The sequence below is a fragment of the Amborella trichopoda genome, chromosome 13 (assembly GCF_054954075.1).
Source record: "Amborella trichopoda isolate Santa Cruz 75 chromosome 13, AtrichopodaSantaCruz75HAP2 v2.0, whole genome shotgun sequence".
In the NCBI taxonomy this organism is placed as follows: domain Eukaryota; kingdom Viridiplantae; phylum Streptophyta; class Magnoliopsida; order Amborellales; family Amborellaceae; genus Amborella; species Amborella trichopoda.
Window position 1 is genome coordinate 24,064,027 of NC_142348.1, and position 14,933 is coordinate 24,078,959.

General features: G+C 35.7%; 1 protein-coding gene across 5 annotated transcripts in view; it reads right to left on the minus strand.

Moving 5' to 3' along the window:
* Positions 1–1,048: 1,048 nt before the first annotated feature.
* LOC148779114 (uncharacterized) overlaps positions 1,049–14,933 on the minus strand; it is a 52,144-nt gene continuing 38,259 nt past the window's right edge. For 2 of the 5 annotated variants that reach the window (XM_088854780.1, XM_088854781.1), the window contains 2 exons: positions 13,096–13,173; positions 12,448–12,781 (listed from right to left, as the gene is read on the minus strand). In XM_088854780.1, the coding sequence (XP_088710906.1) occupies positions 12,742–12,781; positions 13,096–13,173 (118 nt within the window). In that variant the 3' untranslated portion in view covers positions 12,448–12,741. Of the gene's footprint in view, positions 1,839–7,032; positions 12,406–12,447; positions 12,782–13,095; positions 13,174–14,933 lie in introns of those variants that run through there. The other 3 variants (XR_016046768.1, XR_016046766.1, XR_016046767.1) reach the window with 3 other exon arrangements.

The following is a 14,933-nucleotide window of genomic DNA, read 5'->3' on the forward strand; positions in this document are numbered from 1 at the left end:
CTTGAAAGAGCACACAACTGATGAAAAAACACTTGGTCAACATCTTTTACACGTCGATGAAGCATCCACCTCTTCGGCCTTTGGATTCTCTTATACATATATAAAGAAATACTCTTCTTCATCATATCTCACAAATTTAATTCTCCCACTGAGTTTTAAAGTTTCTGTGCTGTCACCTAGTCTCTCTACATATCCCTTCATTGTGAAGAAACCAAGATGTTTTTATATGCATTACAAAATAGTGCTCTGCTCCATCCCTAAATCACACCATTTAGTGGGTCTTCGATTTAATGACATTCACATCACAATACAATTTTCATAGTAGAAAATCAAGTTGTGCACCTCTCAATAAAATAATTGTTTATCTTAATACATAAATGATTTCTTCCTGAAATGTTTTTTTGTTGAAAACTAGACTCAAACCAAAGCATAACATCATGGTGTAAATCCCAAGTAATATTTTCTTCACATAAATAAATAAATGACATTCACATCATAAAATATATCATACTGCAGAATTCCAGAATGAACACTATTTAGTAAAATTGCCTTTCCTCTTCACCTTCATGGAGTTTCCCTTTCAAACCTATTTTGTTTAAAAGTAGACACAGAATAACAACAAATATATCTTTACAGGCCTCATATCACTATGTTAAGTAGGCTTAATAAATATAAATATTTACATCTCAATGAAAATACACCAAACTATAAAAAATTCAAGATGACCTCTCTCCAATCCAAAATTTCTATTTTTTATTTCCCATGGATATGTCTCTCTCAAATAATTTATATTAGAAATTAGACTCAAAATGACAGTTTAAAAACTTGGTGTGAGCGAGCCTTAAAATATTCTGTTAATAATAGAAATAAAATCTTGACTTCTAAATCATTAAAACGATTTTCATTACAGAAAATAACACTTGCACACATTTAAATAAAATGACTATATCTTTCAAACCACAAGGAGCTTCATGAAACTATTTTTGTTTGAAAGTAGACTCAATTTGATGAGTTACAGTCAAATTTTAACTAAAATAAAGTCATATGGTTGGTGTTTCACGGAACTCAATGGACAGTTCCTGAATTTTATATGGTCAGAACTAACACCATTAATTGATGAGTCCATAACTCTCAATTCCCCCAGGATCTCCCATTGAAATTGGAGGTCCTCCTCTCAAAAATACATAATATCATTGAAGTATGTATCAAATAAATACCTTATTATCTTCTTCATATCATTGCTTCAAAACAACACAAAATACCTCATTCTGCAGACTGTCTTTTCGATGATTGAACATGCCAATAATTGAAAGTTGGACTATGTAATCAAGCACGGTGTATAGAAAATAAAATTTTTCTTATTCTTACATCGACAAGACCACTCACAATGTCCATTTACAAACAAATAACTCTTGAAATCAATGAATAAATAAAAAAAGAAAGATACAGTTCTCACTTGCTACCACTATTGAATACAATTTCTTAAATCAAAACATTGACTCATTGCTTTATAGGAATAAAAGAGCCCAACAAAAAATAAAATTTGAAGAAGTAAAATTGTCGACAATTACCTCAATTGGGCTTAGTACACCCCATGCTGAGTCACCTCCTTCTAATGGTGCTCGGGATCAATGATCAGTCTCTTGCTTCTCTTACTTGTGGCAACACCCTCTTAATAGCATATGGATCTCGATCTAGAATTAACTACCAAAGACCTCAATGTCTTAGCGTTGCTCAAGCCCCTTGGATTGATCTTTAGAGAAATAAAAGATAAAAATCAAAGAGAGAGAGAGAGAGAGGGAGAGATCTACTCGCTAGGGGATTCTCCCCTTTGCTACCTGCAAACAATCGATCCAAGAAAGGGTCATGCTCCTTTTCAAACCCAAGAGAGATCAGCTATGTTGGGGCATGCCCCTTAAAAAACTTAGAGAGAGAGAGATGATGCTCTAGGTTGGGGTGTACCCCTTTTAGATAGATCTTGGACAGATTGATAATTCTTAGAGAGAGAAAATAAAAGAGGTGTAGAGATTTATGCAGTGAGAGAACCTCTATTTATATATTTTATATGCTTTTGAGTTTGTCATAATTAGTAAGATCAAATCTTGACCGTCGATCTAAAGAGACTTGTAGGGTGAGAGATGTGAGTCATCCATACTTTTGATCCACTATCAAGATTCAAATAAAGGTGTTAAAATATTATCTTCTCTTTTCTAAACATATTCCCGTGAAATCTTTAAATAAGGAAAATAAGTCTCTTACTTTCTATTTTAGTATATATCAATTTCTTATTTATTGAATCAAGCAATCTTCATAAACAAAACTTACTAAATATTTCAAATATTTGATTTCATTATGTTGACTTCATCTAAAATTAGAAAGCCAACTTACATGAGACAACTATCACCTTATTTGGTGATCAAGTAATCCCTATGTGTGGGGTGTGCCTCTCATGTACCCCAACCCAATTAGCACATGTGTAAATGGGTCCCCATATTTTATGGAGGGTCCCACATAAATTTAGAAAATATAAAATTTGTATTTTAAAATTTTAAATCTCATAGTTTATTTAAAGGGATTATATACAATGAGACCATTTACCTTTGGAATAAAGAGACCACAATTACCTACAGACAACCGATGTGAAATCTGATAGCTTGGATGTCACAAAGTTCAAGAAAAACTCTTTTGAACTTTGAGTTGGTCAATGAAATAATGCAGCCACCCAAATTCACATTCAGTGGTCAGATTTATTGCGCCCATCTTGTACCAAAGGTAAATGGTCTCATTATATACTTTCCCTTATTAAAAACATTGGAAAATGATTTTTTTTAATTTATAAACTCAAATGACAAAAATAAAATATCAAAAAATTCACAAAAATTCAAATAAACATTTCAAAAATCATATAATATAAAATTAATTAATTTTAATGGGAATCAAATCCGATCTAAGAATTTATCAATGCACATGAGCACTCCACTTTCAACTGCGGACCACGATTAACCTATTTTTCTCAATCTGACCCAGCAGTTTTCATGATCCACAGTCCACTGCAAGGGCTCATGATTGGACCACCAAAATTAGCCAATAGACTAGGGGACGCAATCCCAGTCTATGGATTTCAAGTTCTTCCCTAGAGATAAAACCATGGTTCCTCAGACCATGATGCAATTACGACTCAATGGTGCATAAGGGTAATCTCTCGTACTTGTACATGCTTCACCCTCAATGATAAATCTCAATACGTCTATCTATGTACATGTCGTGTGATAATATAACGATAAGGTTTTAGCCTTATCTCTAAAGCTATTCATCATACAAAGGTCACACAGTCTCTCGGCTCTCATCTAGGCAGACTCCAACCTCATCAAGGGCTAACCAAGCAAATCTTTCTCAGTGATATCTCTATACCCAGATACTTTGGTTTGTCCAAACTCAGCTGGTCTAAAACATCGAGCCTAGTCTGAGTATTGACAAATAGCATTTACATAGTATGGTCCACATGAAGACCACACTCCCACTAAGTTTATGTCTCACTATATAAAACACTTTTACAAGCTCTTATAAGGTCTTTAATGACCACATAAACCCAACAATCATTCCCCTAGAATGTATATTATTTTGAAATACTACACGGTATTTTTCAAAACTAAAAATGTTAATATCTTATATGAGTTTGAGATGGTCATTGGAGGTTTGTAATCTTTTGAAATTGATTGTTTCTTTTGTAATTGAGATTTGTTGACTAGTATATTTCTTCTCGATATTGTTGGTTAGCACGATGAAAAAGTTTTATCTAAAGCCGTAACTCCAAACTTTGCCAAAAACATGTTGTTTCCGCGTTGGATTGGAACTAAAATTTATTTCTGCCCCTGATTTTTCAAACTCTTGAAGTTCCAAAAAGGTATAGATTTTGAACATGTGAAAAAGGATTGACCCAAATAATATGTTACAATACACAATCTTAAGGCTTAATTTTTTATTTCCAGATCTATAATTGCCGAGGTCTAAATGTTTGATTAGACGGTTTTTCTTTGTACCAAAATTTTTCTTTTTGATATGGTTTTGCGATGATCCTTTACTTTACTAGTGTGAATGCTTGGCCATTAATTACTTTTTAACCACAGTGAATCCGCTTGACATGGAAACGAGCCAAAGTAAAAACAAGAAAGGAAATTTTACAAATAAATTCCCTTGTAAGATGCATATTTTGTTTTGAGAAAATATTTTTGTAGACTCTATTTTTAATTTTCATTTATCTAATAAAGACTTCAAAATGTATTTCGAAACATAGAGATCCGATCTTTTAGGAAAAAGTTTATATAAGGATGCAACTTTATAATGTAGAGCTTCGGATGCACTTCAAAAATCCATCGGAAAATGTAGTTTTAATGTTGAAAAATTGTTTGATTGATCATCTCCACATCGAGATGTATGACTATGAAAAATAAAAAGATTTTCAATCTAAAAAATAGTGCATTTTATATCATATTATCTACACCGTCCACTTTTAAGATTTTCATTTGTTTATAGATCTACTTGATTTTAACTATTTTTAAAATTTAAAATTTTATAATTAAATATAAAAATAAATTGAGATAATCCTAAAAACATTTTACATCAAAATTATATACCATGATAAAATTAGAAAGCGCACCTTACCTCTACAAATACGGATGTATCCGTATGCCACCTGCACCCTATCTTTTAACCACTTAGATACGGATGGATCCGTATGCCAACTGCACCCTATCTTTTAACCACTTAGATGAACTTTACCCACTTTCCTCTTATCTTTTATAGCTCAAATTTTATTTTAAAAAAAAAAAAACTTCTTTTTTTTTTTTTCTTCTAAATCCCTTCTCTCTCTTCACTTCGCGTGTTTCTCCCTACCCCGTGAATCTCCCCAACTGCTCCTTGTAAGTCCACTTCGCGTGTTTCTCTCTCCCCTGTGAATCTCCCCAACTCTTCCTTTTAAGTCTTAATGCCCTTCCCTACACTATCAACCTCATCAAGAAGCTCTTGAGTCGCCTTTAAATATTTTTAACCCATCGGAACCCCCTGTAAATTTGATGAAACAGAGTCCACAGTCCCCTGTTTCATTCTATGAGATAATCCACGGCCATTCGAATGCCATTCGATGGTTGTTGGGAAAAAAGACTCAGAGTGAACCCCTTGTTATGTTTGATCAGAAGCCATGGGTGCTATTCAAATACCCATCTGAGAAATCGTGATTTCCTGAACAGGTTGGAAATGAGAGATTGAGGCTGAACTGTTCATATTTACGATTTGGGGAGGATTAATATAGGCCTTAGATTGATCAGTTGCTTGGAGAAGGGTGGGTTCATTGCCCTATTTCCTCCATTGATTGTCTTGGTGATGGCCTGAAATTCGATAGGCAAGCAAATTCGGGTTTATGACAGGCGGGTTTACAATGAGTACCTGGCGTTGTGCGCCTGAGGTTGTTGGTTTGAGTTTTAAGAGAGATTGGTACCAGTTGTTAAGGGATTTCTATTAACATGATTTACAAGCACCATGTTTCCTGGATTTGCAGAGGGCGTCGCCTCTGCATAACCCACATATCCAGGGTTCATGCTATAGAGGGTTTAGGGATTATACTATAATGGGCTTTGACTTTGTCTCAATTTGTAACGTCCGGCCATTGGAGTGATTGATTTTTTTTACAATGGCTAACTGTAAATACGTTCCAATAATTATGAAGGATACTTATATTATTGCTGTAGAAGATAATGGACATACAATTGTTACGCAGGTTTTCAGCTGGTTGTCTCTTCTCCTTCTTCTCTTTCTGATTCTCTTTATAGCCTCTACTTCTCCCATGACACTCTCTCTCTTCTTTAAATAGAGGGTGATGTAGGAAAAAAAAAAAAAAAATAAAAATAAAAAGAATGGTTGAGATAATATACCCTATCTTAAAGTCTATAAGAGAATCTACACGATATCAAAATTTATTAACTCATTAACTTTTTTACAATGAACTTTTTTTATCTCCCTCCAAATATATTAAAAAAAATTAAGAAATAAGATAAACAACAGACTTTCCTATTTTATCTCTCCCCTATTTTCTCTTTTTTAACCTAGCTACCTTTTATCCAAACCTTCTCCTTCAATAGATAGCCACGTTTTACCCATAATCTACCGTCTTCAATAGATAGCCACGTTTTACCCATAATCTACCGTCTTCAATAAATAGCCACGTTGCCAAAATAAACCCTCTAAATTTAACATTATTCTATTTATGCTCTTAAACTAACTTGATTTAACCTTATTCTAACTACATTTTTAAACTACTCGGGGAAAGTTTTCTATGTTTCCCCTACAACATAAAGTTCTACCTTTCCCTTACCATCCAACAATCTATTTTTTATCAAGACAGCCACTTACCATTTGATCTTAGATCCAAGTATTTTATTTTTAATTTTTTTAATGCAATTTTTTTGAATTTATGAAATTTGGTATATATTATCTTCTCTTTGGGACGCACCTATAAAAAATAGTAACAATAATTTTTCGATAAAATCTAATGACTAAAAAACCTCTTGAATCTTTTAGGGGTATTTTGATTAGTTTATTTATTAAAAATATTTTTTTATATTTTTTTATTAGTGTTAGTTTAAGAGAGGAATGGACATCTAAAATTTGGTGTCAAAATAGTTTATAGAAAAAAATTAAAAATAAAATAGTGTAGACACATGATATTGTGATTGGGACAATCTTAGCCGTCCATTAAAAAATGAACGGTTGGATAAAGGGGAGGATAGAACTTCTATGTTGTAGTGGAACGTAAAAAGCTTTCCCAACTAACTGATCAACATCAATTCACTCACAACTCATGCCCACCTATCCCTGCACAACTCTTGCCCACCTATCCCTGTGCACCTCATGTTCTTGAGTTAAAAAATAAACACAAAAATCTTAATAATACTAGATATATATATACTTTCTCTACAGGGTGCCATAATGCTTTTACGAATACTAAAACTTAGGTTTATTGATGATTAGGTCATGCTAGTCAGCCTTTTTTTTTTTTTTTTTTTGGCTAACCGTGATACAACTTCATTGCTTGAATAAACCCTCTCTTCCCAATCGTCTGCTTCATCAGAGACTGCAATCATAGAAGAGAACTCATAAAAAGGCAACCCCAACTTTTAACGTTGCCAACTATATGAAATAGCGAGACAGCTGTGCAAAACCTAATGCAAGAGAGAGGGATTTTCGTTCGAACTGCCGGCCGGAACAAGTTGAACCACACTAGCCTCTACGCTGGTTTGATAACCAATCTAGTTTTAAGAACACTATAGCCGTTATTCAAGGGATCTCCAGTAAAGTGGATGCTCACTCTAGAAAGTAACTAGTCTTAGTGACGAGATTAACATGTTCTTCTTTATTATAGCCATTCAAGGCTCCGTGAAATATATTATTGGTGTAATACATTACTGCATAATGCATTACTTGTAAATGGATTGTTACTGTTTAGGTAATATTTAGATGCAACTTAAGAAATATATTGCTACTGTTTCGTTATGTTTGGAATAAATATGGGAAATGCATTACCAACATTTTACCAGCACTCCCTATAAATTATCATTTCTTTTTTTTTTGGTCATAAAATTCCATTCAAATACAGAATTAAAATCATTATCACATCATTCTAAAAAGATTTTCAAATAATATCATCACCATTCCAAAAAGATTTTCTAATAATAACTTGTACCATTCTAAAATTATAATAACATCATTTCCTACCTATTTTGTATGCCTTTGCTTGACTGTGGTTTCAATATGATAAGTCATTGGAATAATACGATTGGAATAATATGATTTTACTGTGATAAACTTTATTTTTATTTATTTTTTATAGAAGTCTTTCAAATGTCCCTCCATATAATTTCAAATAAACAATAAATTTATGATATCAAATTCAAAATCTTTATAGTACAAGTTAGAAATAAGAAAAAATTTGATTAGGAAACTAGAAGGTTTGGTAATTGTAAAAAATTTTAAAATATCAGAGGAGACTCGAGAGATATCTTATTTCAATTGAGCTTGTACTAATTTCTTATGAAAATTATGTTGTGTAATTTCTCATTGATTACCAATTATTATTTTTATTATTCTTGTTTTTATTACATAGGTGGCCAAAAAATACACATGAAATGATAGATTATTTACTATTAATTTTTGAAATTATGGTGTAAATACAACTCACACCTCCTAAGTTTGGCCATAAGTCATCATATTTTTTCTTATTACCTCTAACTATGTTCTTTTGGGCCTACACTTTGCCTCTTTTGAGCCTTCCACTTGAACTAACTCGCACTTCATAACGGGTGTTGTACTGGGTTTGCGCTACACAAGGCCAGTCTGCTTAAGTCTACTCTTTCTCTCATCTTATCGCCTATTGGTGCCACACCTAAAGTTTTTTTTGATGTATCCATTACGAATTACCTGGCTGTTTGCTCAAAATATGCATCAACTTTTGCAATGATACAAACACATATGACCAAAACAGATTTTTTTTTATTATTATTATGTTTGTTATTTGGATTCTTGGGATTAGAGTTCTTGGGCACCAGTAGACACCCTGTTTATTTTAAATCCAAAACAACATTCTATCAAAGAACCTCTGTTTAATTGACTTCATCGTTAGAATGGAGAGAGAGAGAGAGTAATTAAAAGAAAAGACGAATGGAATTGTGGTAGATAATACATTATATACATTATCCTTATACCTTACTCAGCAAAAAGGCACCTCCTTAGTCTCCTTTTCTTTCTCCCTTTTATTCACTCCTACTTTTTCACTCAAATTGTCCTCACATGAAGCTTCCTTAGGCACCAATATAGATTCTCAAGAGTATGGCTCTTAATGGAGACAGTTGCTCAATGGTAAGGCTCTTAATGGAGACAGTTGCTCAATGGTATGGTTCTTAATGGAGACAGTTGCTCAATGTGAGCAGGTATTGTCGTAGTGAACGGATAAAGGCAGTTTATTGAGACCACATAAACCCGGATGAAGTGGGCTGTGTGCTTGACTTTTAGAATTAGGATATGTGTCCTCGGGAAAGTGTGCTCCTTGCCTACTTCCCACGTCTAGCTGCTATTCCTTCTTTCATGGAGGCTGTGGTCTTCTAACTCAACATTTCATCCAAGTACCTCCTCTAACAATGGATATTGGCAAGAGCTGACTTGATGAAGCGTTAAGTCGCTGACGTGATGTTGCCTTTAGGTAGCATCAAATCATTGACTTGATATCTCATTTAGGTCAGTGTCACAGTATATGGACGAGAGTTTTCCATGTACACTCATAAGCTGTTTCCCATAGGCCTTGTAGAGTGTGCCATGGATGCAATCATGATAGTCACAAGATAGAATAGTTCATAAAATATTAGTGATCTATGAAAGACATGAGCCATATTGGGCATATGCTATTTTAGAGATAGGCTATATGTCTGAACCATGAGACATGTTAGACACTAACCACTTAAGGCATCGGCATAATGCGAACATTTTCTCATGGGCAATTGTGGCTACTCCAAGCCATAGTTGTTGGGATCTTCCAACCCAAGTCGTGATCCTGCTCCGGAATATTGCTCCGGTGCTCTGGGAAACGAATCTTAATGGGATCTCAATTTTTAAATTTTGGAATCTCGATCTCCATTATTAGGGAACCCAATCTCCAAAGTGATTATTTGTTTTATTTATAGCCAACTAGCATTGCAATTATGCTTTTAATATCTATGCATTGCTTACTGGCTATCAATAAAGAAATTCTATTTTAAGCTCAGGAGCAAGATCCCCTATAAAGTTGAGATTGAGATTCCAAAAGGCAGTATGGAGATCCCCAAAAGGTGGGATTGAGAGCCCAAAACTTTAGGGATCTCAATTCGTAACATATGCATTGTACGGGCAAGTTGCGATAACATTGGGAACATGCACATCGTATTTGCACATGTAGCATTTGCAATGCCATAATATGATGACTTTTTGTTACAGAAACTCATCTCTCATGACATATCTATAACATGTATATGAAACACAATTGGGCACCATCTTATTTCGTAGACAAATTGCAATTTGGGCCTATTTGAAAATTTCTCCCAACAATTTGGCCTCAAAGAATGTATGATTTGCGAATTTGAATTGATTACCAATTGCAATTAAACCCCAAATTGAATTTTTTGCAAAACCAACTTTTGTTTTGCAACAAAATTCAACTTGGTTCTCTCTCTCTCTCCCTCACTTTGTCACTCTCCACCCACCACCACCATCACCTTTGCTAGCACCACACTACCAACCCATCATCATATGCTCTCCGCCCACCACCAACATCACCATTGCCACCACCACACTACCACCCCATCATCATACCTCCACTACCACTGCCTACCTGCCACCACCATAACCACAACACCACCATCACTCCACCACCATCCATCTACCGCCACCACCAACACCACTGTCACTCCACTACCACCACTCCAATGCTTACCCGGGGACACCGCCACCACCACTACTACACACCCCAACACAACCACCACCACCATTGCATCTCCACCATCATCACTGCCACACTATACAGCTGCCATCACACCATCACTATCACCACCACCACTATCAAACCACATAAAAACTATTTGTCATTCCAATTTTAAAATTAAAGGATAAAAGAGGTCCCAAGCTGATCATTCCAGTCCCAAGCACATATAAAGGAAAGTGGTTGTGTTAGGTAAGGCAGCCAACATAAAACTTTGCTACACCTTTTCATAATAGCTGACTCTAAATAGTTGGAATAAGGCTTGGATGATGATGATGATGATGATGATGATGACGATGATAGAGCAAACAGATAACTGACCAAATTGACATTTGGTCAGTTACAAATTGAAAAATTCCATTTGACAAAATTTAATAAAGAAGCAGTCCCTTACAAATAATGTTTAGAGGAGTACAAAAACCACCTAAACACTAGCAACTATAGATCAAACTACCCAGTTGAATACCACAAATAGCATGATTTAAGAATTGTTGAAGTGGCCCTTGCATTTACAACTACCACATTACACATCACATCAATCCAAGGCCTTTAATTAGATTTTGAAAGCACTTGTGCCATAGTACCTTAGAGAAAAATTCCAAGCTTTATTCTTAGTCAACTACAGGTTTAAATAATCTATCCAACATTATAATGGTGATCGCAGGAGATCTAGATTATCGATATTTTCACCCATATTTTTGGATGACAAATTAAAATAACAATGAGCAGATCATTGGGTGGATCATTGAAAAGCCACTGGCCAAATCTGCCTCCTTCCATCATCATCATGATCATCATCGTCAAAGTCTTTTTCCAACCAATTGGGGTCGAGGCTACACGAATCCTGATACACCATTCTACTCTATTAAGTGTCATACCCTCTGTGGGGCTATAAATCCCAATATTTTTTCTCATTACTTCTAACCATATCCTTTTAGGCCTATCCCTTGCCCTTTTTGAGCCTTCCACTTTAACTAACTTGAACTTCCTAATAGGTGTTGTACTGGATCTGCACCACACATGACCAAACAACCTAAGTCTACTATATCTCATCTTATCGATTATTGGTGTCACACTTAAATTTTCTCAATGTATATATTTCGAATTCAATACCTTCTTGTCTTCCCACTCATCCATCTCAACATCTTCATCCCTACTACACTCATTCTATGGGTATATTGTTTTTGACCGCCCAACATTCCGCTCCATTGAGCAAAGCTGGTCTCACAATTGTCCTATAGAACTTACATATTTTTCTTTTAAATGTTTACTTTGTATTGAAGAACGAAAAAAGTACAAAATTGCAACCCAAGAGATCAGGAGCTATATACAACAAAAAATAAAGCTCCCCTAAAGGGACGGTGTATAAAGACCAGACGGGTAGAGAGAAGAGGGGTGATCCACTCGCAGCACGGAAGGACCAATGCTACAAAAAATCACTTAGTCCCCTAAATTTGTAGCTCCTTGTTTAGCGAAGGAGTCTGCCTGAGAGTTGCATTCACACCAAACATGTCGCCATGACACAATGAGACCCAAACATAGGCATGAGATTTCTTCAAAATTGAGCGCTAGGGACCAAGGGTACGCAGCAGTGCCAAAGGCCCAGCAATTACATTCTTTGAGTCACCTTCGATTACAAAGGTTGAAGACCAATTGCGATCGAAGAGTTTGAGGCCTTTTTGGAGGGCCTGGGCCTCATCCGAGTGGAAGGCAAAGTCACCAATAGGTTTAGAGAAGGAGGCAAGGATAGTGCCTTCATGGTTCCTGAACAGACCGCCTATTCTAGCTGGACCAGGGTTGCCTAGGGAGCAACCGTCAAAGTTAAGCTTGATGGAATCACGATCAGGTGCCTTCATGGTTACCGGAATTTACATATTCCATTGGAAATACAATTAATCATAAAAATCTGACATATTATTTAATTTCTTAGGATAAACAAGCAGTCATAATATGGCAATCTGCCATGAGATCATAATAGGTAACTAATTATTAATGAGGGGGAATGAACGATTATCTTCTATGCTTGCAGATGACTGATATGAAAAATGGAATCTAATGTGAAAGAAATGATACGCTCCTACCCATATCAACCAGCGTAGAGACTGGGCACCTTTGGCTAGAACACTGCTATCCAGTTCTTCCCATGATTCCTCCTCTACAACCTCCAAACTTGGCTTTAAAAACTTCTAGCATCTCCATGCTGTAAAATCACTTCTGTGACTGCCTCTGCAATTCTCACAGTAAGGTTTACTAAGTTAATTGAATGAGCTACAACCTACCATTAGAAATTAAGAAAATGAAAGAAAGTGAAACAATCAGCACCACCAAGATGTCTGTGAATGTTTTGCAGATAAATATGTGATATTTCAATCTCAGAAACTGGATTCAAGAATGTCATTTGTCAAGGCCCATAACAGCCTTCCATACTTGACAGTTACCAACAGTTTCATATCGGACCTTAAAGGATTTTGCTACTCATGAATTGAAACCTGGAGCAACGATAATAGTAACATAACAAAGAATTTTTGAAGAGTACATACCCACAACGCAATATCTCCAATCTATGGCACTGGAACAGAAGGTGTGAAACAGCATCTGCAGTTATTTTGTCACATTGACTGCACAAATGAAAAAGAAAAAACTAAAGTAAACAACCCAAGTCAAAGGTGACTCTGGAACTCTGCCCTAATAAACTGAAAGCTGTAATCCAATTGTAATAAATTTGGCATTAGAAAATCAAAGAATAATAATAGTTCATGGTAATTTCCAAAAGCAAAATCAACATACAACCATTTAACAAATACATGAGATATTGTTCCCAGACCAGTCTTCTTTTGCACCATTTTGTTTACAACTCCAGCCTCACTTCTAGGAGGGACTGGAAATGATTAACATGTTATATTGAGATGGCAAATGCATAACTGAAGGTCATCAAGATTTAGGATGGGTGCCAAAGAGAAGGTTTTTGGCACCCATCTATGGGAAATTGGACTGTTGTGGCTTCCTTTAACAATATATGCACCAAGAAATCTAGGAATCACAGAGAAGATGTTAGATTGGTTTACCAGAAGGAGACAGATTCCCCCTTGGAACATGGGATAAGATTTTGCAGCCATTAATCTTTCGCAGGCAAACATAATCTGCAACCTAGCATAAAATACTTTTGAGTTTGTAGGAGGAATGAGCTGGTTGGCTTGTCTTTTGGGTCTTGCGGCCTTTTAAGGCCTTACCACTTGTATTATTACCCCATGTTGGTTGGAAACTGTGGGCAAGTCCCAATGCAGCAGAAACACAAAAAGATTAAAAAAAAAATGAGAATCAGATAAAATTACATTCCTTTGGAAGTCCAATCGCCCTTTTGTGGACCTCCTCTTACTTTTTGCTCGTGTGGCTACTCCTTTTTAAGGGTCGAGAGTTTGATGCTCGCAACCTCCGGTCAACCTCCTTGATTACAATAACCAACTGGGTTACCTCACAAAGCAAGTCACGGCCCTCAACGGAGATGGCCCGAGAGTTCTTGCAAAATTGTATGGTTAAATTTCTTTTTCCCTATAGAGAAAACTGGGAAAAAGATGGTTTGATGGGGCGGTAGAAAGAGGGACCTAGAGACGGGTGTACCACTTTGGCTGGTAAGTGATCTCTATAAAAAAGAATCTCCTCTCTTTCTAAACTCTCTAATATAGAGACGCCCCCTTTCAAGATTCCCTACTCTGGATAGTTATCTTTTCAACCTAGAAATCCATCCAAATCCAAGATCTAGATTCATATTTTCAATTCAAACAAGATTCTCTCAAAATATGCTATCCAAAAAATAACTATCCTAATCTTATAGGATTCCTTTTTCAGAGGAAGATGCCGCACATAAAATTAGAATTAGGTGGGCAAAGTGGAGATATGTAACCGGAGTTTTATGTGATCACCGCATAGTTCTATAGAACAGTTGTGATACTAGCTTTGCTTTATGGGACAAAATGTTTGGCGGTCAAGAAACAACATATCCATAGGATGAATGTAGCTGAGATGAGGATGTTGAGATGGATAATTGGCAAGACAGGAAGGGATAGAATTCAAGATAAATACATTAGGGAGAACCTAAATGGGCTGGCTAGTGTGGCACTGACCAAGTACAATACCTGTTAAGAGGTGTGAGCTAGCTCATGTGGAAGGACTAAAAAGGGCAAGAGGTAGTCCGAAAATAACGTGGTTGGAAGTAATCCAAAAAGATATGGGGATTTATGGCCTCACTGAGTGTATGGCCTTTAATAGAGCAGACTCGCGGACATGATTCGTGCAGCTGACCCCAATTAATTAGGAAAAGGCTATGATGATGACGATTAGGGAGAACTTACGTGTGGCTCCAACAGGCGACAAGATGAAA